At 34.1% G+C, this 26,515-nt stretch overlaps 1 protein-coding gene and 1 long non-coding RNA gene across 3 annotated transcripts; both read right to left on the reverse strand.

Moving 5' to 3' along the window:
• Nucleotides 1-474: 474 nt before the first annotated feature.
• LOC112325694 (uncharacterized) lies at nt 475-3,416 on the reverse strand. Its single transcript, XR_008058152.1, has 2 exons — nt 2,915-3,416; nt 475-2,671 (listed from the first exon to the last, which is right to left on the reverse strand). It is a non-coding gene; the product is annotated as an uncharacterized LOC112325694 (long non-coding RNA).
• A 2,357-nt stretch (nt 3,417-5,773) lies between these two features.
• On the reverse strand, nt 5,774-14,637 carry LOC7491059 (co-chaperone protein p23-2). Of its 2 annotated transcripts, none has more exons than XM_024592563.2 (7): nt 14,500-14,637; nt 14,234-14,414; nt 12,657-12,816; nt 11,676-11,704; nt 11,532-11,574; nt 10,711-11,128; nt 5,774-5,826 (listed from the first exon to the last, which is right to left on the reverse strand). In XM_024592563.2, exons 1-6 carry the CDS (start codon nt 14,502-14,504, stop codon nt 11,094-11,096), a joined length of 453 nt encoding a protein of 150 aa, XP_024448331.1. In that variant the 5' UTR covers nt 14,505-14,637; the 3' UTR covers nt 5,774-5,826; nt 10,711-11,093. The 2 variants fall into 2 exon arrangements, with proteins under 2 accessions (XP_024448331.1, XP_024448330.1); XM_024592562.2 differs by having other exon boundaries at nt 14,234-14,417; nt 14,500-14,634.
• Between the last annotated feature and the right edge of the window lie 11,878 nt (nt 14,638-26,515).

Below are 26,515 nucleotides of genomic sequence, written 5' to 3' on the forward strand. Positions count from 1 at the left end.
CAGGGATAAGAGATCAGTGTTTTAATGTGGACTACACTGTGCAGTCCACAGTAAAACACTGATCTCTTTTAGCTATATACTAGTTGGATTGCCCGCGCGCTGCTGCGGGCAATCTTGCCGTATCTTTCTTCCGAATTATAAATTCATGAAACCTAAATCTCACAGCAAGAGGGAAAATGAAGAACTTTCCTAGCATGCAAGTAGGATCTAAATTCATTAAAAGGTAATGAATGCAATAGTTAAGCAATAATATCTTTAATTAAAAATATCTGTCATCCAATAATTCTAGAACAAAAAGGCGCTTAATAAATTAAAAAGAGTTGGATATAGCAGTGCTAGTAAGAATCAAGTCAAGTCGAATGCTGTTAAAGGAAGTGAGTTTTAGCAAAAGCTGCAAAACAATATCCAGCACATGTATGGCATGATCGTCCATAGTTACATGTCCTGTAAATGAAAAATGAATCATCAAGCAACTAAAATAAAAAAGTTGTTGGACCATGCATTCTATTAATTTCTCAATGTATAACAATGAAACCGCAAAACACAATTCAAATACAAATCATTTGATATTCAACCAATATCCAAAAACCTATTGCCACTAAACTAAAAGCAGAGACATTAAGAAACATAGTTAACTTAATAGATAAATTATTTTTAAATAATACCAATCCAAAGCAGCATAGAGCCTGCAAAAACATACAGAATTGTCAATAAAGCAAGTCTATAGAATGTTTTCTTGTAATATCAGAAATGAAAATGCAACATGGAAACAAATATAATTGCAATCATGGTTATCAAGTAAGATAAACGAAAATTTCTTAGAAAGACTTTAAATAACTTGTTAGGACTTGAAAGATTTTGAGTAAGAGAAACTGCTAGCACAGTTCTACACCAGCAAAAGCAGTGGATAAATTATACCAGAAAAAAAATGGTGCAGCATAAACTTGAGAAGCCATAATCCATCAAAGTGATATGGATTAAAGATAAAGAATGCTAGGCAAGTTAGTTGCCAAGCCAATAGTTAAGCCTAAGGAATGTAAGTTCACTTCAACCAATTAAAGCTAGGTAGAATATGTTGTAAAAAGTCAGAAGCCTACACAAAATTTGGTAGTGAGATATCATATGAAATATGATCATCTCAACAGCAAAGACTGGAAAAAAAAGAGCAAGGTGCTGCAGTTGATTTAGTAGTAAATTATTGTGGACCGAAGGTATAAGAAAAATGAAAAGGTAAACAAAGATGAACCAAATATGCAATGACAGTTAATAGAGTTGAGATCTAGATTATTACCTGTAAAGCTGCATTTGACAAAACAGGCTACAGTCAGTCAAATCTCATCGATAAAATTATTAGTTAAAAAATAAAAGTAAGGCTATTGTGCAAATCATACCCCGTTTCAATAAAAAAAATTAATCCTTTAGAAATAATACCATAAAAGCAACTAAGATAATTTAAGTTTCTGACTTTTTTCTTCTTAATTGCAGATTCAAGGTGTAAAAAAAAGAGATTGAAATAACCAATAACAAAAAAAAAAAACTTAGCATATATGAAAAGAAATAGTCAAGGCCTACGTCTTTTATTTATTTCATTAACACCCCCCGCCCCCACTTTTCTTTTATCAAGTGTATATATATATATATATATATATATATATATATATATATATATATATATATATATATATATATATATATATATATCTTGATAAAAATATAAATTCAAAAGTATAAATTCTGTTGAATTCTGAAAACAGGAGAAAGCAAAACAACCTCGCAATATGTGGAAAAAAAATGCATCTTACTTATGGAGTATGGGTCCTTATAAGGAGTAAATTAAACCATGTAAAAATAACAGCACACCTAGCACCTCCAACTATTAGAACAAAAAACCAAATTGTGGAAAGGTAAGATGAGAACATAATTTTTTTTTCCTGTAATATATGAAACTTGTTCACTCGGATAAAAATACCTGAAGCAATGCACTCTTATAATATAGAGACAGTAGCACACTGAGTCAAATATTTTAACAATATGAACACTCTCACCTGGATACCATCTACTTATGGAAGAAAAAACACTTTTAAAAAATGGTTGATTAAAAGCCACTGGATAATGCAATAATTTAATCCTGGATGATTCATTGTAAAATAATTATGGGCACAATAACCAAAAGACATATCATAGACAAAAAGGAAAAAAACCAATAAATATATCAGTAGTAATTAGAATCAAAGAAGATTAAAATAAGGTTATAATTGACAATCATGCTAAACTTTTGATTGACATTGCTTTCATTATTATCTCAAAAACAATCCATGAAAACAAAAAAGAAATTAAAATTGTGAACGATAAAAAAAATACTCCCCCGGAAGATCCACAATCATATTTCAAAGTCTATTTAAATTGTAGTCATAGATGTGTTTAAACCCTAACTTATCCGTCGAATTGAACTTCAATCTAAAATAATTTGTGAAACTTTTCTACTTTCAAATGTTTAACGTGGACATTTAGATCCAAATTGGAAATAAGCATATAATGAAAAAGAAATCCAATAAAATTGTTAAGAAAGCTTAACAAAATCACACACCTGGCCTCAACAAAGCATCTCTAATTTCTCAAGCTTTTTTATAGCATATATATGATCTGTCGACTTTTATCTACAGACTCTAACCTGCATTTTATAAAGAAGAAGTTTTAAAAAATTACTAAATAAATTATGAATTGGTTAAAAAAGCATCACCACTACAAAGACCCAAATATAAATTTCAAGAAATAAATCCTGCCTGACGTTCGCTTCACTCCAAAACAAACCCAAGAAACAATATATCTGATATTAATAGATTCAAAGATTCTATTTTCTATCAATTAAAAGAGACCCGAAAGATGAAAAATCAAGATCAGTAGTTTTTCTCACCCGACATGGCCTTCCTTGCTTCTCTCTTTTCTGTCTTCAACTCCTAAAAAAATAGATGCAAAAACAAATCAACCATAATTACTGTAAAGAAATTCAAAAAACCATCTTTGAAAAGTCCTTTAACTTCAAATAAAAGGATGTTGATGCGTGAAAAAAAGAAGTCAACTCTTAATCAGAAACAAAACAACCCCGAAATTAAGCGATTCAAATGAAAAGGCTAAGATGAAAAGAGAGAGCCAGTGTTGCTAGTGTGAAGAGGGAAGAAAGAAAAGAAAAATTGATTTGCCTTTGTCGGCTGGTGAGAGAGGAGAAAAAGAAAAAAATATGGTGCCAATTGATCCACGTCTTTCAGGCATAAAAAAATAGTTTTGCTTGTAGTTTTAACAGCTCGCGAGAATTTTGGAGAAATTGAAATACTCCCAGTAAAAATAGAAAAAGATCTGCCTTTAATAACTCGTGAGCATGAAGGAAAAAAAAACTCAAGGTACTGTTACAATCCACAGTATCATAAGTCTGAATGAACAGTGTTTTTACCACGCGTTTTAGAGTATTGTTAATAAATAAATAAATAATTATGAATAGTTTGAAAAGAATACTCTTGGAAGTTCCATCTATTGTATGGACAACTTTCTCCTATGAGGTAGGGGTAGGGTAAGACAAGTTTATCTTTGATTTAAGAAAAACTAGATATTTGATCCACGTAATATCATGAGTAGGATCATTTAAAAAAAATACAAAAAAATGTATAAGTAAAGGACTTGTTAACATGGTTTTTAATATATATATATATATATATATATACACATATATATATATATATATATATAAAAAAAATCAATCATGAATTTAAAAATTAATGTATATTAGACGATATCCTTTTTAAATATTAAAAATACAATATATTAGACGACATCATTTTTTAATATAAAAAAATATTGAGATTACAACATATTAAATCGACCTAGACGAACCTTAACTAATTTGCAAACCCTGCAAATTGGGTTATAAAACCATGGTAACTTTATAGAAAGCAAAACAAAATAAACTAAGAAGTCAAATTCTCAATAAGCAAAAATATTAAAGGATAAAAATTTAATATATATTAAATTTTAAAAAAGAACAAGAAAAAAATTTAAATTAACTAGAGTAAACCCGCGCCACCCAATTCATAAGAATAAGATTATATCATGAAAAACAAATTAAAAGAAAATATGAAGCCCAATTTTAAGCATTTCATTTTGAAAGACAGGTAATAAAAGAAGTAATTTAAAAAAAAATGAGTCAACCTGAGTAAATTTATCAAACTCGCGACTAAGGTCATGAGCCTGGATAACTTAATAGAAAGCAAATTGAAAAAAAAATCATTAAGTTGAACTCTCAATCAACTAAATGTTAAAAGCTAAAACTGAAAAGAAAATTAATTATATAAAAAATACCCAAAAAACAAACTGATTCATCGAGCTTACTCTTCAAACCTGTAACTCACTTTGTGAAACTGAGATAACCTGTAGAAATAAAAATTGAAAATAATTGCAAATCTCAATTCCCAAACCAACCTAAAGTTGAAGGGCAAAAAATAAATAAATAAAACCAAATAAAGAAAACTTGAGTAAACTCGGGTTAACCAGTCAAACATGCAGCTCAAGTCATAAGATTAGAATAACCACATGAAAAATAAAGCAAAATAAAATACAAAACCTGATCTCCAACCCACCAATGTTGAAGGATGAAATTGAAAAAAAAAATCAATTCTAAGAAAGGACATAAAAAGAAGATTAGAGTCAACCCTGGCCAACCTTCCAAACTCGTAATCCAAATCATTAGATTAAAATAACTACATAGAAGGTAAAAAGAAAATCATGAAACTCAATTCAACTCAATAATGAGGGATGCAATTAAAAAAAAATTAAAAATCCAAAATATAAAAATAAAATAATAATTAAAAGAATAAAGATCAGACTTGACATCAAAATAAAATGATAAGATATCTTGTTATTTTGGAGAAAATAAGTTTGAAAACCGAGAAGATGAAAAAAAAAATAGATATGAGAAGAGAAACAAAAAGAGAGTCACCACGCGCCTCAACTAACAACACGCAACGCACCACCATCACAAACTCCACAAGATGCTTATAGAAACACCAAGGACAACGATGTTACAAAATTAAAGAAGGCAGCATATGCCACAATAATGCAATGGGTTCTTTCACGCGCATCAATTGCTTGTCAAAAGTTTTTCTCAACAAGACGGATCCTAATTTCTAGGCAATCAAAAAACATGGTTAAAAATAAACTCAATTCTAAAGGACCAAATTGAAGGAAAAAAAACATTAAGTGACCAAAAACAATAAAATGGGGTGGAATCCTCCACTAGCCTTGCAATTCAATCCCTGATTCATTAATAACCTCTTTGAAATCACATCAATTCAATTCATAAGCAAATTTGAATTTAATTGTAATTGGGTTAACCCTCAAATGGTTAATTTAGGAATACGATTTGAGGGATTTTATAAATCTTTATGGCTGAATTCTACTTAATTTCTTACCCAAAGAGGGCATCTGCTATACAAGAATTAAAGTTCCTGGAAAAACTACTTGCATTGTTTATTCCGATTGCCTAATTTTCTTTCCAACCATGTGAGCTTGTTACTGAGCCGCTTGAATAAATCTACATTGCTAGTAAATCTTCAATTAAATTTGATCTCAGCGGAACACTGAATGGTTGTGTCCACTTCTAAGCTTCAAGTCCCAGTTAATTGAAAGAAAATTTACAGGTTGGCACCTGAACATTTTCCGGCGGATCAATTTCCAATTGCAAACATACATCAAAAACTGAGAAATCAACATTACTTAAGGCAGATTATAGGTGAGTGTAGTTAAATCATATCCTTTATCCAGTCAAGCAACTGGTACCTGTCATCTGAGAAGACTTAGTCTTCAGTTTTTTATGTTTTCTGTTAGCAATAATCCCTGGGCGTTGTTCTGGTCTTTGGCCACAACCCATGTTATTTGCTTTTGCTGTTATTTCTGTTATTTGATACCTTCTGTATGGCTATATAAAGCCACCAATGATGCTTAATAAATTATCGATTTATAATTTCAGTAAACCAAGTTTATCATTTGGTATCAGAGCACACAATTGTTTCTCTTTAGCCGCAGCTAGAAACCTGTGTCAAAGTTTTCTTTCTTTCTTTAGCCGCAGCTAAAATGACTAGTGAGGGGAGTTTTGTTCAACCAGCAACCCCTCGTTTTGTTGGGCACTATGATCATTGGAGCATGTTGATGGAGAATTTTCTCTGCTCCAAAGAATACTGGCATGTAGTTGAGACTGGAATTTCTGCTGCAGCAGATAATGTTGATCTCTCGGATGAACAAAGGAAGGAGGTGGCAGAACAAAGGTTGAAGGACTTACGAGCAAAAAATTATCTCTTCCAAGCCATCGATCGTTCAATCCTTGAGACGATCTTGGACAAAGAGACCTCAAAGGGAATATGGGATTCTATGAAAAAGAAGTTTCAAGGTAATGCTAGGGTCAAACGAGCACAATTGCAAGCCCTTCGCAAAGACTTTGAAACTCTTCACATGAAGGAAGGAGAGACTGTTTCTAACTACTTTGCTCGGACCCTCACCATCACGAACAAAATGCGTTTCCATGGCGAAAAGATGTCTGATGTCACAGTTATTGAAAAGATTTTGCGTTCTATGACTTCAAAGTTCAATTACGTGGTGTGTTCCATTGAAGAGTCCAAAGACTTAGACGCAATGTCTATTGACAAACTGCAAAGTAGCCTATTGGTTCATACACAACGTATGCAAGGCTATATTGTTGAAGAACAAGCATTACAGATCACACATGACAACAATTTTGGCAAACCAAGTCATGGTAGAAGTTCTTTTCGAGGCAGGGGACGAGGGCATGAGAGACAAGGTATTGACAAATCTCTTGTTGAGTGTTTTTATTGTCATGACCTTGGACATTTCCAGTATGAATGTCCAAGGAAAGGAAGAAGAAACGAGTCACAAGTTAATTTCACTGAAGCCACTAACGACGAACCACTGCTGCTCATGGCATATACTGAAATTGAGGAGACAGAGAAGTTGTGCAGTGAAGACAAGAAGTTATGCAGTGAAGCATCAGATATTCATGAAGATGATGATCACACGATGGAGATGTTTTTCATGGCTGCTCCTGAATTTATTGAAGAGAGACTGGACAAGGAGCTATGCAGTTACTGTGAAGGACCAGAAATTCCTGCAGATGCAGAAGACGATCACATGATGATGGATGAGTTATGCAGTTACTGTGAAGGACCAGAAATTCCTGCAGATGCAGAAGACGACCACATGATGGAGATGATTGACAATCACACGATGGAGATGCTTCTCATGGCTCATGTCGAGAAAGCACTTGATGAAACAACATGGTTTCTAGATTCAGGTTGCAGCAATCATATGTGCGGTCACAAGGAATTTTTCTCAGAGATAGATGAGAGATTTTGTAAGTCTGTAAAGCTGGGAAACAATTCCAGCATTAGTGTGGTGGGAAAAAGGCAAAATTCATCTTCAAATCAATCAAATTTCACAAATCCTTACAGAGGTATTCTATATTCCTGAGTTGAAAAACAATCTCTTAAGTATTGGTCAATTACAGGAGAAAGGTCTGGGAATTTTGTTTCGCAATAATACATGCAAGGTGTATCATCCAGAAAGGGGTCTCATTTTTTAGACAAGAATGTCTCTGAATAGAATGTTCATTCTGCTGGCCAAGATTCAAACTCAAAATCAGCAGTGTTTTCTCACACCAACACTCGATTTAAATCATCTATGGCACTGCCGTTATGGCCATTTGAGCTTTGGAGGTCTTAAAACTTTACAGCAGAAACAAATGGTGCATGGATTACCCCAGTTGCAATATTCAAACTTGTTATGTGAAGATTGCATTTTGGGGAAACAACATAGGAGCTCCTTCCCGCGAGCTAGTATGTGGAGAGCATCACACCCACTTCAGCTCATTCATTCAGATATATGTGGGCCAATTAATCCTATCTCTAACAGTCATAAGAGATATGTGTTAACATTCATTGATGACTTTAGCCGAAAGCTATGGGTCTTCTTCTTGTCTGAAAAGTCTAATGCTTTTAAAATGTTTCAGCATTTTAAAGTGAAAGTTGAAAAGGAAACTGGAACCAGTATCAAAGGTTTGCGAACTGATCGAGGGGGGGAGTTTACATCTACTGAGTTTATTGAGTTTTGCACAGTTAATGGGATACATCGCCAACTCACAGCAAGTTATACTCCTCAGCAAAACGGAGTGGCTGAAAGGAAAAATCGAACCATCATGAATATGGTTCGAAGTCTGCTCACCAGCAGAAGAGTTCCAAAAACTTTTTGGCCTGAGGCTGTCAACTGGGCAGCACACATACTCAACAGAAGTCCCACACTGGCGATTCGAAATAAAACACCAGAAGAATCATGGAGTGGCACTAAACCTTCTGTCACTCATTTCCGTGTGTTTGGATGCCTTTCTTATGCTCATGTTCCAGATAACAAACACACCAAACTGGACAACAAAAGTGTAAAATGTGTTCTGCTAGGAATCAGTGAAGAGTCCAAAGCTTACCGTTTGTATGATCCACTCTATCAAAAGGTGATTGTCAGCCGTGATGTCGTTTTCAATGAAGAAGAAAGTTGGTCGTGAGATGATACTCATATTGAGGCAATACAAGCCTCCCTTGATTGGAATGATACGGACAACAACAATAATATCCAAGATGAAACACTGGATAACAATTCAGGCGAAACTGCTCATGAAGAAGACAATGGATTCTTCGATACTGCTGATAATCATGATGCTTTTCATGATGCTGCAGATAATCATGATGAAAGCCATCAAGGAAACTTGGAGCGTCCAGTAGCTGAAGACCACATGACTGCTGACTCTGTTTCACAACGTGGTGGAAATCGTCCTCGTCAACCACCAATCTGGATGCGTGATTATGACAGTAGAGATGCTTATTCTGATGACAATCAAGGTAACTTTGCTTTATTTGTTGATGAAGACCCTTTGTCCTATGAGAATGCAACTCGAAGTGCCAAATGGAGAGATGCCATGGATTCTGAAATTGCAGCAATTGGGAAGAATAATACATGGGAAATCACTGATCTTCCCCATGGTGCAAAAACAGTTGGGGTTAAATGGGTATACAAGACTAAGCTTAATGAACGTGGAGAAGTTCATAAATACAAAGCCCGTCTCGTTGCCAAAGGATACACACAACAATATGGGGTGGACTATATAGAGGTTTTTGCACCTGTGGCTCGCATGGATACTATACGGTTAATTCTTGCACTAGCAGCACAGAAGGGGTGGTCATTGTTTCAACTCGACGTTAAGTCTGCATTCCTTCATGGTGAGTTGAATGAGGAGGTGTACATTGAACAACCTCCTGGTTATGTGATAAAAGGAGCCGAAAAGAAGGTGTGTCGCTTAAGGAGAGCTTTGTACGGTTTGAAGCAAGCTCCACGGGCATGATACAGCAGGATTGAATCTTATTTCTTAAAGGAAGGGTTTGAGAAATGTCCTTATGAACATACTCTCTTCCTAAAGAAAACTGAAGAAGGTACTTTCTTAATTGTGTGTCTTTATGTAGATGATCTCATATTTACCGGAAACAATGAGATGATGTTTAATTCGTTTAAACAATCCATGATGAAAGAATTTGATATGACTGATCTTGATCGAATGAGATACTTTCTGGGTTTAGAGGTATTTCAACGAGCTGATGGAATTTTTATATGTCAAAGAAAGTACGCCCAGGAGGTGCTGCAACGGTTCAACATGGCTGATTGTAATGTTGTATTTAATCCCATCGTTCCAGGATTCAAGCTGGTCAAAGAATCCACCAGCACAGCAGTTAATAATACTTTATACATGCAGATAATGAAGCTTGATGTATCTAACATCTACCAAACCAGATATTATGTTCGTGGTTAATATGCTTAGCAGACACCTGACTCATCCTACAGAAATCCATCTGCAAGCAGTGAAAAGCGTGCTTAGGTACATCAAAGGCACACTCACGTATGGAATATTTTATAAGCACGAAGGCAATGAAGAGCTTCTCGGTTACACCGACAGTGACTATGCAGGAGACTTAGAGGATAGGAAAAGCACTTCAGGTTTTCTATTCTTGTTAAGCTCTGAAGCTATATCATGGTCCTCAAAAAAACAACCGGTAGTCACTCTCTCCACAACTGAAGCTGAGTTCATTGTTGCTGCATCCTGTGCTTGTCAGGCCGTATGGTTACGAAGAATGTTAGAAAAACTTAATCAGAACTCCAAGGGAGCAACAGTAATGTATTGTGATAATAGTTCTACCATTAAACTCTCGAAAAATCCTGTCATGCACGGTCGAAGCAAACATATTGATGTTCGCTTCCACTTCCTTCGTGATCTAACTCGAGATGGGGTTGTGACGTTGCTGCACTGTTATTCTCAAGAACAATTGGCCGATATTATGACTAAACCCTTAACACGAGCAGCCTTTGAGAAACTACGCATGTTGATGGGTGTTTGTCAAAACCCGGGTATAAACTGAAGAAGAATCGTCAGTTTAAGAGAGGGAAATGTTATCTGAGAAGACTTAGTCTTCAGTTTTTTATGTTTTCTGTTAGCAATAATCCCTGAATATCATGTTATTTCTGTTATCTGATACCTTCTGTATGGCTATATAAAGCCACCAATGATGCTTAATAAATTATCGATTTATAATTTCAGTAAACCAAGTTTATCAGTACCATGGTGTCCAGTAACTGAAAGTCCCTTAGTGTTGGTAAAGTTTTGAAAATTCCCGTCAGCCTCAAGATCAGGGAAAGGGGGGGATACAAGTCAAACCTCAGATAACTCGAAGTAGTTTCAGAAGAGTTCAATCCTACAAGTCAGCCTCTATTTTACTAAAATTGCACATCTAATATATACAGTCTTCAGTTATAGTAGTTCAGCAATGTTTTTTTTTTTGGATTTGAGGAAACCCCACCTTCCGGAAAGCGCACTTTGTGGGCCCAGGTGAGCGAGTAAAACCCCGGCTGTCTCAGACTCTTACAAGAGGTGCACGCATGCAGTTCTGTGATCCCTGGAACTTCAATTCCATGTCATTAACAACACTGATCCTTGATTGTCATCAAGTTCCCCTTGCCTTCTCAAGATCAGGAAGATCTGCAAGCAATGCCTCATACAGTCAGATATGGCATCACAAGCAATAGAAGAAATGAAATTAAAGGTAAAGTTGCACAGACAAAAGCAATTTTTTCGTTTGTACAATGCATAATTTGACACTTGAAATGATATGGACTGCATAATAGTGGAATAATTTTTTTAAAAAAAAATTGTCTTCGTAGTTTTGGAATAATAAAACTCGAATTTTCCTTGTGGACTGAAAGTCACAAAGCATTCTTTTCATTACATGCACTTAAAGGTTTGGAAGTTCATAGATGATAATGCATATAAAGATTATGAAAATTAAGCACACACGGCATACTACATTGTTGCAGAATCCTATCTATGCACGTGAAGTACACACAGAGGATGGTAAATATGATGCAACCAAGGTCTAACTTACAAAGCATTCCTTCATCATCACTGCTCCCATCATCTTTTTCATACTGCAAAAGAACAGGTGTTAAATAATCAAGCAGACTTGAAGCACTGCTATAATCATTCTTTATATTAACAGAAAACCAAACAAAAAAAGAAAACAAATTACCCCAGCATTATTGTCATCAGAGGCATCAGCTGCAAGGGACAACAGAAATTTGATCAGATTCAATCAGAAACTGAAGCTGTAAACTCTTGCATACTGAACCATATATTCTCGAGTTATTTAATACAAATCATAAAGCAGCCATGTTATGCAGTGAACAAAGAGAAATAAGGAAAAGTTCATGCATCCCAGATTGCTAAGGATTGTGTTGGGATGCAATAATGGTTGAAAGAATAGACTTTATTTTCATTGAAGAGCACAAGTACTAACAAAACTCAAAAGCATCACCATCATGGTATTGCTAATAAATTTCAAGAATTGTTCAGTCATTTCATGCCACACAGACCCATGGGGCACAAAACAGTCAAGACTGCAAACACTTCAAAAGGTGTAAACTAATTAATTTTTCTATAAACATCGGAATTACATATTCTGCACATAATGGCATTCATTGTGAGAGATAATGAATGTCAACCATACAATAGCAATATCAACATCCATGGTTAACACAATTCACTGGCTAGAATCAATCAAAATGACTCTTGAGAGTCTTTTAGCATACAATTCTTCTTCAAGCTAGGAAGATATCTAATTTCCTCACTAGTAGAACCTCACTAATGTGCACTCCCATTTTACATGTGAGGATAGAACAATACCTGTTCATCAAGAAAAAGAAGCCAAAAATACAACCCAAGAGAAAAACACTAAGCTATTCAGGGGAAACAGGACCACACACAAATTAGAGGAAGATAATTTAACAAGGCAAGTCCAACTTGTGCTAAGCTTTTAGATATTAAACCACTCAAGTTAAATGCATTAAACAATCAAATGACAGGACTTTGGGACAGGATTAGATATCATGAAGTTCAATCAATTATACCATACCCTAACTAAGGGCAGAATCATGTTTTGAAAACTTGAGCCCCATAGAGAACTTTGAGAGACCTCATATCATAACCCAAAGAACAGGTCGTGAGAACTTACAAGCTGACTTTTCATCATCCTCATCAAACCACTTGTTCCAATCCACCTTAATGTAAGGAGCAGGCTTCCCTTCAGATTTTAACAGCCTTTTCCACCAGACTTTCTCTTCTTTCTGGATTGAGCATATAATGTTCCTCAACCCAACCTTAGTTTTAGAACCCTGCATAGTTAACATCAAAGCCTTAAAGCATGAACATTATAACATTTCAAAAGTTTGCAATGAAAAATACAATGGAGAAAATTACTAGGAATTTTCATATTTAAACATTGCAATTACAAATACTACACGTTGAAATGTCATATGAACAAAATTCTCAATTATGTGGCACCAGGTTTCTCTAACTTGAGCAGGTCAGTTACATGACAAAAAAGTATAAGACGTAGGAGACAATTCTAAGTATTGGATATTACATGCTACATGAAAACCTTGTGAGTAACAGATCAGGAATGGCATGAAAAAAAATTAAAATTTTAAGATACAAGCATTTTCTTATATTCAATGCTTATGGACACTCAAGTACTCAACAATAATTCTAGAAAATATTCCTCATGATGTTCTTGACGATGTGATGTACATGAAAACCTAAGGAATGTCTGAAAGCACAACATGGAACTTATCCTGAGTAGTAACGTTTCATCAGAGTGAATTGGAAGCCTGGCTTCAAAATGAGGTTTCATGCTAACTTGTCGATCAGAGTATAAGTGGAAGACTGACTGGCTCTATGTTAATTCATTCATAAATAGTTAATCATTTACTTGTAAGCTAACCAGAGAGAGGGAGGGAGGGAGGGAGGGAGAGGAAGGAGAGGGAGTGACATCTCTTTGATTAGAAAGGCGTTGCTTGATATTGAATTAGCAGCAAGAAATTTTTTCTGTGTTTAAGTTTTATCATTCTGTTTCCTTTTTTCCCAGGAGGCGTTTAAGCAAAGGCATCACATCGGAAATGGTTCCAGAGCTAGTGGCAACAAAAACAGAATGACAGAGACAACGATGGAGAGTCATTAAAAGCAAAAGCGATAGCAGCAGATAGAAAGGAGAACTATTCTAAGGGGAGCAGTACTGATGGTTAAATAGATCGACATTGGATCTCCTGTCAACTATTCTAACTTAATCCATAAATTTTCCCACCCGAAAGAAAAAAGAAAAGAAAACAGAGCATGAAGCACAACATGCATGAGTTATTTTCTCCAAACTCAGCCAGTTTTTTACACAAAAATGCATAACATGAAGATGCATTAAAAAGTATGGCCAAAAGAAAAGCAGCAATTCCCAACTTGGCTTCAAATCTACCAAATTGAAGTGTTTTTTCCTTCTTGAGAACAGTAAAACTGGCATGCAGGAAGTGTTACGACACCACAGATATCAAACATGATTTTACCTCCTCTAACACAAGGACCAACAACTTCAAAAAGAACCCATCATTAACATTCTTCTTCCAATGAAACAAAATGACTGCAAACCATCAACTACACAACTGTTCTCTTTCCAATAAAATGACAAGAACCCGCAAAAGATTTCACAACTCAATGCCAAAAGAGTGAAAATACAAAGAGAAATTACATAAAATAAATAAATACCTCAGGAACAATGTTTCCAAAGAGTTCCAAACTGAAATCAAAGGATTCGCCTTGAACCCCAACAGCAGAGAAACTAAATAATCCTCCACCTTCACATTTCACTGATACGTCTTTAGCATCAGGTAATGCAATCGTCAAGTAAACCTTGTCTGATCTCTGAGCCCACAGAACCTCTGGGTGCCTACTGCACATACAAACCACCAAAGTAAAAAATAATTGCAGAGTCAGAGTCAGAGAGAAAGGGAGGACAGGAGAAATGACCTGACCTCATTGTTTCTATGGAGGGCGGGTGACTGATGGCGGAAACGAGTCGTTTGAGGGTAATGGGAGAGGGCAGTAGCCAACAGCCCAACAGTAAAACCCTACAAAGAAGACGACTACTGTGTCTTTGCCTGCCCTTGTCAGTGAACTGTATATAAATTATTGTTTTTTAAGAGATGGTAGCGTTATTTTTAAAAATATTTTGTATTTAAAAATATATTAAAATATTTTTTATTTTTAAAAAATTATTTTTAAAATTAACAAATTAAAATAATTTAAAAATATATAAAAATTAAAAAAATATATATTTAAATTTTGATGGAACACAAATTGAATTACGTTTCTAAACGGGGTCTTACTAATAATAGCATGGGTCAAACTATAATTTTTTTTTAAAAAAAAAATATTAGATGTCGAGATAAAAAAAATATCATAAAAAAATCAATCAAGAAAAATTTATAACCGTAATAATTAAAGTCAAGTCAATCTGAGATATTTTGTTAAATTTGTAATTTATATCATGAGATTAAAATCCAATAAAAAATAAAAAGAATTATAAAGTCTTAAAAAAAAACATGTTAACTTTTCAAACTCATAATATGAGTTATTAGACCTAAAGCATCCAATCTAAACAAACCATGAAATCCAATTTCAAATCAATCAAATATTGAATGATGAAAGGAAGGGAAAGAAAGGCTCACATGTGACAAACCGAATCACTATTTTAGACACACATTGCACCAACAAGAAGAGAACGGATTATGCTTCTAACAACAAAAAAATGTATTTTTAGATATCGGGAGGCACCACAAGCACTTTCTGGATGGCATGGGCGCCTCTCACGAGCCTTTGGCGCGCCACACGTGCAAGTCCTCATTTGTTTTTTTTATTTATCCAAATACCAAAAATGCCCTTGAGCTCACTTTATAATTACAAAAAAAAATCATTATGAAAAGACTAAGAGGCCTCTTGACTCTAGGTTTAAAATTTTTGCTTTTATAGGTATTTTTGTCATTTTACTGTGTGTTTTAATTGTTTATTATTTTTTATATTTGGTCAAATAACAAATTGTCTTTGCATTATAATAACAAAAAAAAATCATTGTTAAAAAACGAGAATGCCCCTTGACGTCAAATTTAAGTTTTTACTTCTAATGATATTTTGATCGTTTTACTATGCAATCGAGATGAGAAAAGACCCATCTATCCCTACTGAATTTTGTAATAATTAATGGGTATGTAAAAAGACTTTAATGCTCTTGGAAGATAGTGTTAAGTTTTTTGGGTGGAAGGATATAACAAATATGTTTGGCAGTGTGGTTGCGATTGCTTTTCAAATAACTTTTTGTGCCAAAATGCATGCCAATGATGTTTTTTCATTTTTTAAAAATTATTTTTGACATCAGCACATCAAAACGATCCAAAACATATTAAATTTTAGCAAAAAAAAATTAAATTTTTTTGGGAACGCGGTTTGCACCGCGTTCCCTAACGGTTTCAACGACCATTACACTGTTTCTGTTATAGTGAACAATGCCAGAAGGTCCGGAGCTAGAGTGCTTTTCCAACGCCAATTAGGTTTCTTTAATATGAAGAAACAAATAGTAGAGCCCTGTTATTTTAAAAAATTTACAACAAAGTCATTTCTAATTCAATTTTTAAAGATGCATTCTATTATATTGCACCTTTTTATTAATAATTATAGTGGGATCATCACTTTAAAAGAATAGATGATTATTTGAATAAGTTGATGGACTAAATATTGCATGTTATATTCACCAAGCATCAACATAGAAAAAAACTAATATTCAAAATTAGTGAAATGCATTGAACTTAGAGGCTCCAAAAATAATACCAACATGATTCATAAGTTCTTCATGAAACTTAACGTCTAAATTAATTACAAAATTGAGATCCAACCTTAATATGAAATTAGAGACTATTTCTAGGAAAGACAAAAATCAGTTCTTTTTGGAAGCCCTGCAGTCGAACCATCAGCACTCATTGCTTGTAGGATATTGATTGAACTTCAAAGATCAATGTTTTCTCTCTTTCTTTTTTATTAACATCAATAATAAAAAAATTAGTCAGGACATCCCTCTTTTTACGCTAGCGATCCTCACGCTTTAGGAGCATTGATGTTTGGTTTTTGTTTAGGAAAAAACCAGACTCATAAACAAAACATCAAACTCTAGTCAATGGTTTTTTCTCCTTTTCAATTGCATCATCTTCATTCTTCTTTCTTTTGCTCATGGTTAAGACATTCTTCTTTCTTTTGCTCATGGTTAAGACTTTATACAACATCTGGTAGTGCAATTTTAGGCCGACAGTTTTCACCATTAACAAGTTCAACTGAGAATTCTTAGGGATTAGGGAACATTTCTTTTTAATACTGATATAGGGCATATTTCTCCAGTGCCCACCTCCTACCAACACAGACAACTATAACATGTAGACATGGAATCCTAGCCATCTCAAGCAATCTACAAGTATATATGTCTAACATTATCATTGTAAATATTAATGACCTTATACCCATAATCACCATTATGCAATGCTCTAGATTTGAAATTAAGTTCTTTGAATTCTTCATCTTTTTTCACAAATACGAGGACCAAAGCTCTTCTTAAACTTGACTTCTTTAAACAACACTTATGTTTTTCAATATGTGGTTACTATCCTTCAACAATATGACAATACTTTTATAACCAACTTTTAATACTATCTATTTGACCCGTGTCATGTAGATCAAGATATTTGATATCGCAACTTGGGCCATATATCCAGTTGTGTTTAATATCTTTAAATAAATTTTTTTATTGAATCAAACAATTATCTATACCAATAAAACATTAAAAAAATCATTAATGATAACTAACGACTAAACTCAAAAAATAAGAGATAAATATAAATCAAGATATTTGATATCGCAACACAGGTCATGCTCACAGTTGTGTCAAATAAATTTATTTTTAGAATAAATTCTTTATTTAATCAAAAGATAATAGAATTGGCTTGCGCTATGCCACAGATAGGATGAAAAAAATTCACGAGCCCCAAAAAAAATATCTAGACATAGCCAACGTGTTTTTTAGAAAAAAGAAATAGATTTTAACCATGAATATTTTTATTTAATATTAAAACAAAAATATATTGGATTTACAAGGGTCAACCTGGGTTGACATGTGAAACCCGCTAGGATAATCTTCCAAAAAAATTCAGAAAGTTAAATTCTCAATTAACTCAATGTTGGAGGATGAAATTAATAAGGAAAAAAAAAACAATACTTAATTAAAATAACTCAAGTAAACTCAAGTCAACCAACCAAACTTGCGACAAAGGCCATGCACATCATTGGACTCGGTAATTTTTTTTATCCTAAAGATTGTTTTACATTTAATTATACAACAACAAAGAGCATGAGATTTTTTTATAAATAATATTTTAAAGAAAAAAATAGAATATGTTTGTGGAACTGAGATAACAAAGTAGATAATTGATAACAAAAGATGAAATTGAATTTTTTTAGTTTTAAGTTAAACAAAAAAATAATGAAAAATGTATTTTGTTTTAAATTGAGGGATAAAAAAGGCATTAAACAAAAAAAAATCTAAACATTATGACTTAACTCATCTATCCAACCAAGTTCAATATTTTTTTTCTTAAAATTATATTTAACCTAAATATAAAATAATTTTGTTTTAAAAAGAAACAAAAAAAAGCCAAAAAAAAGCTCAGTGTGTCTGGGCATTTGAAAGGAAAGGCTCAGATGCATGGGCATTAAAGCCCACGCCCACACACTTGAGATTGGTTTTTTTGAAATGAGCAAATGACATATAGCCTACTAAGAAAAATGACATGTAGTCCAGATTCGAGACACTGTTACCGTGCTTAAAAAAAATCATGGCAATGGGTTTTTCACCATAAAAAACCCAATTTTTAAGTCATTTCAGCCTACAAACACCATACCAACACTCTTAAAACACCTGTAAACCAAATCATCAACCTAAAAAATCCAATAACCCGAAATCAAACCAAGTTATTTTTGTCTTCCTCAAATTAGATTTGTTTTTTAGGCAACATTGAGGCTTCAAACAACAACTATCAAACTCCTCTTATCGCATGGAACCCGTGGACACCAATAACAACCATTTTGGTGGTCGAAAATGGCATGAACAATGACTTTCTCTCTCAACATAGAAATCTAACAATTTCTCTTTCTCTCTCCTCTCTCAAACTAAGAACTGAAAAAAAATTGTATCAAAATTAAATTGCAAAACAATTTAGGGATCAGATGGGTAAAATTTTTAAAGTTAGAAGACTAAAACAAACTTTTCGTGAGAACTTTGAACCTACCACCCATTTTCGATGCCTTTTCCACATTATTCCTCCTTCTTTAAATCTTATCCTTGGTCAATAAATTTGAATCAATTGCCATTTAATTTGGCCTTAAAGGGATGCAATTTCCTTAAAAAAAAAGTTTGAGACTCAAATTAAGAAATTAGAAAAAATTTGAATAGTAAGTCCATGGTGAAATGTGAGAATATGAACAGTACAAATGTGTATAATAATTCCCCCACATGTTTTAGAATTTTTGTTAGTAGAATCATTTTCATGTTTCATACAAATTATTGTAAACTACATTAGATTTAGCATTAATACTAAAGTAAGTTCTATATTATCATTCTCGATACTTTTCTACTTCTACCTTGTTATATTTCTCTAATTACTTAGGGTATTCATCTAATTCTTATATGGTACTTGATTTGGCACAAGTTCAAAATTGTTTTTCTATGTCTTCACTATGATTGGTCTTCCTCTAATTTGCAAATATGTGTCTGGCACACCACCTCTGTTATAGTCTAATCTAGACTCTAAATTATATAGAGAAGAACATAGACCTTATCAAACATATCAAAAGCAGTAAATGATATTAATTCATGCAAATAACATAACCTTATAATTAATATAATGACAATATATTATCTTATAGGTTTGATAAGAGTGGCTCAATTATTTATTCTTGAGGATACACAACAATACGCTTTGATAATTGAAAAACATAAATGATGATATAATTTTAAGAGTCTAGTGTTCAGAAGACTTGATGAGAGTGTGCAAAAGGGCATTAAAGCTTATACGGTAAATATATTTTCTTACTAAACATATCAACCTATCTATAAGTTTTATTAAAAATTACTTGATCATTATAAAATTAGGTGAAAATTATTGGCTCAAAGGTTATTCAATCTAATATGTTTGTTGTAACCCATTTTTGGGTCCCCACAAAATATATATAAAAATATATAGCCAAAGGAGGTTAGAAAAATAACAGGAGGCAGAAGCGCTCAGAAAATGGTTGGAAAATTGGTCAATAAGGTTAAAAATACAAAGATGGAATTTTTGATAATATATTCTTGAAGGAGGAGAGCCCTGTTGACAAGGAAAATTTGAAATTTGAGGAGAAAAGCCCAAATTTAGATGTTTATGGACTTAATTTGATTTTTAAATGAATTTATAGGGGATTTGATTGCAAGAAAAATTGATTTTTAAGTCAATTTGGGCTTTAATTAGAAGAAATTTAAGTTCTGGGGCCAAAATATATTTTTTAGGAATTTATTAGGTCAAATCAGGGGCTTAATTGCATAAATATTGAAGTTTAAGGGCCAATTGGGGACTTAATTGAAGGAATCCGAAACCAAGGACCAAATTGAAAGAGGCGCGTAAATGGAGGGGCGGAGACCGAAATTGACAGGGATGCAATTGAAGAGAAAAAAGATGATTAAGGGCTGATTTGGAATTTGGCGCGTTTTGGCGCCACATTCAAATGAAACGGCGCGTTTTCTCCAAAACGACGCCGTTTCATACATTCAAAAAAAAAAAAAAAAAAAAGAGCAGAACGGTGTCGTTTTGAACGACACTGTTCATCTTCTTCCCCCGATCACGCAGCGGGGAAGAAGGAAAAAGGTTTGCTTTAATTTGAATTTCTGCCGGCCACTCTCTCGCCTGGAGCCCACCGACCGGACACAATGGCCGACCACCCACCGCGCACTTGCCAGAAAACCGGGGAAGGGGGCCGAACCTTGGCAGTCGTGCCCAATGGCCGACCGGCCGGTTGCTCCCCATGCCACAGCAAAGCCACGCCCTGGGCTCTATAAATAGAACCCCAAGAACGCTGGAGGGAGGGGAACAGACGGGAGAAAAAGGAGAAAAAAAAAAAGGAAAGAAAACCAAGGAAGAAGAAGAAAGGGGGAGAGAACAGAGGGGAGGAGCAAGGGGAAAAGAAAAAAACAGAAGAGAGAGAGGAGAGGAGAAATAACACAGAAAGCAGTAGAGAAGAGGAAGAGCCAACCTTCGGTCAGCAACCACCAGCACCACTGTCAGCTCCTCTACCCAAGCTCATCGTCGCAGGTAACTCTTCCCCTGTTCATCTTCTTGCATGCAGAACGTGCACTGTGCACGTTCTGCAAGCAAGAAATTAATTAGCTGGTTACTGTGCAGGGGCACAGTAACCGGCTAATTAATTGCCCCAGTTACTATGCAGGTCTAATTAATTAACATGTTACTATGCAGGTGCACAGTAGCCACCTAATTAATTAACGGGTTACTGTGCTTATGTACAGTAACCCGGTTACTATTTGTGCACAGTACCCCGTCACTATTTGTGTACAGTATCTAAGTCACTGTTGTGTACAGTATCCCGTCACAGAAGAAGCATGATGGCCTGTTGGGCCGAGATCGGCCCAACCCAGTCTGGGCCGAGATCGGCCCAACCTTTCTTTGTTGGGCTGAGTCCGGCCCATTTACTTGGGCCGGCCCAGCCCGATTTGTTTTTATATTATATATTATATATTATAATATGTTATAATATATGTGTGTATATATGTATATATATATAAAATATGATAATTAAAAATATATATATATATATTTCTAAAAATATCTTTAAAAATATTGTTGATTTTTCTGCATTTGTTTTATCAAAGTGGATTAATATTTGGTTATATTTTTATACTGTAAGAATACAAACCTAGTATTAAAATACCCGATTTGTGTCAAAACATCAAAAAATACATAATTACAAAAAAAAATGTTTTGTTTGCATGCATACGGCCTAGTCTCTCCAACATATATATATAAATATTATAACATCATATTTTCACACAACAAAGGAAATTTCAAAAAAAATAATATATGTATTAGCATGCATTTTGGCTTTAATAACCAGTTTATTCAAGCCATGAGAACTAGGCCAATATTTCAAAAATTCTAAAAAAATCTTTTTGTCCTCTTTTAGTATTTGGGATTAAGAATTTATACGTAAAATGTATTCCTGATATTAAAAATATAGCTTTTTTACATAGACATTAGAACGGTTAGGTTTTACCCGATAAGATAAGGACCTCCTTATTGAGGAGGACTTTTCTTGAACCATAGACGGACCAACATACATAGACATTAGAACGGTTAGGTTTTTACCCGATAAGATAAGGACCTCCTTATTGAGGAGGACTTTTCTTGAACCATAGACAGACCAACATACATAGACATTAGAACGGTTAGGTTTTACTCGATAAGATAAGGACCTCCTTATTGAGGAGGACTTTTCTTGAACCATGGACGGCCCAACAACTAGGAAACACAACGAAAACACCTTAAATTTTATCAGACAATTAAACGATGCAGCTTACCTTAGGTAGGGCGTATTTGGGGTGCTAATACCTTCCCTTTACGCAACCAGTCCCCGTACCCGATCTCTGAGACCAGTTAGGGTTCCTAGTGACCAAAATACTAGGTGGCGACTCCCACACTATTTTTCACTGCTAAGAGACAACGAATTCCTTGTCTCCCTACATTGACCAGATATATATCCCCCATATTACATTTTTTGTGGGTGGACGATCGCCGCGACGTCGCTCACGTGCGACAATGTTGTAAAAAATACTTCATTTTATACCCATAAATCCCAAAATAAAAATTGTTGTTACCCAATTTTTGACCCACCTTTTTGATAAATTTTTTTGAAAAATCCAAAAATAGCAAAAAACAACGAAAATCCAAAAAATACATTTTTTAATATATTTGTATCATTTTTAGCATTTTCAGCATTGTTTCAAAAGAATTTAAATTTTCAAGGGTCTTTAGAACGCGTTTGACTTTTAGCGTGTTATTTTTAAAATCAATGATTTTCCTCATTCGAGTCGATGTTGATAAGAAAAATCCAAAAAAATAAGAAAAATCAAATTTACAAAAAAAAAATAAAGAAGTTGAGGGACCAAGTTTGGGGACCTAGCAACATTTTTGCCTATAAATAGGAGTTTCCACAACATACATAAGGAGGGAGGGCAATTTTGAGAGACTAAAAAAAATACAAAAAAAAACCTAAACCTAAACCTATCTTTACCAACACAAACCAGCCGCTCAAGCCCTTCCCCCCAGCTTTTTCCTGATCTTCTTCTCCTTTCCACAGACCTCCCTTATTATCCCCTTCTCCCCTCAGCCGCCACCCTCATCCCATCTCCACTGTCATCTCCCAAAACCAACAACCCTGCACACAGACCTCCCCCTCTTCAAGCCAAAGCTTTTGCCCCCCCAAAACCATTTTCCCCTCGGTCATTTCAACATCTAGAAACCCAAACCAGCCTCATTTTCTTTTTTTCTTCTTCCCCCAGCCGTCTCCTTCTTTAGCCGCTCCCTTCCTCCAGATACGGTCGCTCTCTGCCCCCTCTCTTTTACAGAAATGAGAGAGAACCTCATCTCTCTCTTTCCCCGATCTTCACTCTTCAACCGACTATAGTCCCACGGTCTTCCTCTTCAACCGCAGACACCGTTTCTCCTCCCCCTGACCAGACAACCATCCTATCTCCACCGTAGCTTCAGCAGCCACAGACGACAGCAACCGTCAGATCTTCCATCGGCAGAAGAGAAACAAACAGATAAGGGAGAAGGTAGAGAAACGAGACCGATCTAAAAAAGAAAACCGAAGCAGATATGAAAAATAAAGGAAATAAAAACTAAAATCAACTGGTTGTTGCGATTTTAATGTTTGTACAAGTCACCGCCGGCGAGGAAAGGAAGAGGAGGAAGTTGTTCCGGATCCCCTTGCTTTCTCAGATTTTCTTGCGGCAGCGCGTGAACCCACGCATCGCCAGTGGCATGGCGCGTGGAGAAGACGCATCGCCACTGTTCATGTAGTTCCAGGAGGCCTTCCCTGCAATTCCTGGAGTTTTTGGGGTTTATTTTGTAAATTTAAAATTGTTTAATGTACCTTTTGTTTTGAATTTTTATAATTTATAGTGTGTAAATGTGGATGTAAAAAAGGAAAACAAAAAAAGGAAAAATATAGTAAAAGTGAATGTGTTGTTTATATTTTTTTATAGATTTTTTAATGATAAAATTACAAAGAATAAAGAAGAATTTAATATTTTGATTTGCTCATGGTTAAAGATTATGAACTTACACGTAAGTCGTATTTCTAATATCCGATGAAAGAACAAAAACTTCTTTATCACATCAAAGCCACGAAGCAACTTACCTAAGGTAGGGTGCGTTAGGGGTGCTAATACCTTCCCTAACCACAACCAGTCCCTTACCCGTGAATCTCTGATAAGACCAGTACATCCGGGTTTCCTAGTAACCCTCAATGAAATACTAGGTGGCGACTCCCAACAATCAAGCAAACATAACGAAAATCACCAACGGACGCCGCGTGGGGACGTGCGACAAAAACAAACAAAGTATATAACCTTATACTCTACTCTTCAAATACGTCACCTCAACCAAGATTTCAAAGCAAGAGGTTTGCTTAATTTAACCTCGATGTAAACCCTAGCAAAATTATCACAAGTTTTATATAGGGTTGCCTTATCCATCTTAATTTATGTCCCAACTTATCACCAATTTAGGTTAGGATTATTTTATCATATAAATTGTAGAAATTCAAACCTAAGCTTATGCTTCATCAATAATAGCTTTTTTTATAATTAAAAAGCAGTTGCTATTGTTGAAAGTAAGCTAGGATCCACTATTAATTATGGACCTTTAAATAGAACACTTGTATAAATTCCTTAAGCAAGTTCAACAAATGATAAAATATTGTAAATTGGCTTTTGATTTTGCCAATAATATGCTACACTAAAATTACCTATAATAATCTTATGGGTTACTTCTTATTTTAAATTCATTAAAACTAATACTAATAGGAGTTCATTAGGCATCCCTAAAATAGTTAGGATAAGAGGTGTTCTATGAGTTTATTATGGCTCATGAACTTTAATAGCATCAATATTAATCACTCACTTTTCAACTTTTAATAGGATCAATATAGTTATGGTTATAAAGTTGCAAGCCATTTTGTCGCATAGGATGTTGAATATTTAATGGTTATTCTTGAATCTAATTAGCAAGAAACGATTCACACTATCATGATTTCTAAAGGTTTATTACTTTCTTGTTATGCTATTCTTATTGATATTAATGTTCTTAGGTAGTGTTTGGTTTTTATCTCGAGAAAAACTTATTTTATATTTTTATCTCTATTTATCCAACCAAACATATTTATGCCATTTTTATGTATGCCTCTTATATCTTAGAATACTAACCAAACACAACCTTATCAAATGACATTGACATTGTTATCTTCATCATGTTTCACAAGAGAATAATACTATAACAAATTATCTATCAAGGTAAGGATCTTTAAAAGATAGTTCTTTTTTAATATGAGATTAGCTAATTACCTATGGTATGTTATGGGTGGGATTTCAAGCTGATTTTTAACGTAAAAGAAGAAAAAGAAGAATATGTTAGTATCAAGGGTGAACAAAAAAACCTATCAACTGATCAAACCAAGAAAATCGAAAAAAATAACCAAAAAGGCTGAACCAAGAAAAAAACTGAATGAACTAATAAGAAAATCTTAAAAAAATTCAGTTCAAATGGGTTTTGGTTTAGAAGTCCAAAACTAAAAAAACTAGATCAAACCAAACTGGTTCAACCCAAAACTAAACCTAGTATAAAAGAAAAATAGGTATAAAGAAAAACTTTTCTCAAACCCTACCTCATTAGCAACTAGTAGTTGCCCCCTCTCCTTTTACTCTCTTAATCTCCCCTTAAAGTTTTTCTTCTTCTTTTATTTTCAAGAATTCCATAATCTTTGGCAGAGACATATGGATCTTCTTCTATGTTTCAGAAGTATATGATGTATGGACTTATTACCGGTCACTATCATTATAATGTGTGTTACCATTGAAAGGTGTCATCTAATGCTATTGGGTCGTTTAAAAAATTCATACTATTTAGTGCATTGAACACCTACTAACATTTTGTTTACTTTGTCTCCAAATAGGTATAGGGACTATTTGCTCCAAAATTTGTTTTTGATTTGGTCACCCTTATTCTTACTAATGCACCGATTAGCCTATCTTCACTTTTATACACTGATCAACTGGAGGATGAGATATAGAGGGTTAAAAAACTGAACAATAAATTTCTCACAAGTCACGAGGGATTTATCACTTCTCTTTCCATAGGAATTTATGTGCAAGGTTAGTAAGAGAGAGAAAAAATCAGATATCCAATTCAAATTTACTTGAGCCTAGAAAAAAGCTGAATTGAAATAAATTTAGTTTGAAAGGGAGAGAACCGAACTAAACTAACAAAGGTCGGTTTGAACTAGTTTTTGATTCAGTTCGATTCAGAACCTGGAAAAAACATAAATTTAGTTTGATTGTTTATTTTGGTCCAAGACCGAACAAAAAATAATCATCCCTAGCTCGTATCATGAACATATTTTCTTACATCATGAAGAAATCTAATTGAAAAATAAAAAGTTGCTACGTGTATTTAAAAATTACATGAACAAATAAATCATGCGCTAACTAAAGGTCAAAACAAGAAACTAAAAGATAGATGCATGTAGTGATCTTTGACCTCGTGACATGTGATGTTCTTCAATTTTTTATCTATATAATTATATAGTAATAAAAATGGAGTTTTATCATAAATATAGTAATTTAAATTT

The sequence above is a fragment of the Populus trichocarpa genome, chromosome 19 (assembly GCF_000002775.5).
Source record: "Populus trichocarpa isolate Nisqually-1 chromosome 19, P.trichocarpa_v4.1, whole genome shotgun sequence".
Classification (NCBI taxonomy): domain Eukaryota; kingdom Viridiplantae; phylum Streptophyta; class Magnoliopsida; order Malpighiales; family Salicaceae; genus Populus; species Populus trichocarpa.

Bases quoted from the DNA above. Each gene is read 5' to 3' on its own strand.
- LOC7491059 (XM_024592562.2), bottom strand. The intron at 11,705-12,656 runs GTAAGTTCTCAC...TGTCCCTTGCAG, and splicing joins GGATGATGAAAAGTCAGCTT to CTGATGCCTCTGATGACAAT. The intron at 11,129-11,531 runs GTAAGTTAGACC...CATTGCTTGCAG, and splicing joins TGATGATGAAGGAATGCTTT to ATCTTCCTGATCTTGAGAAG.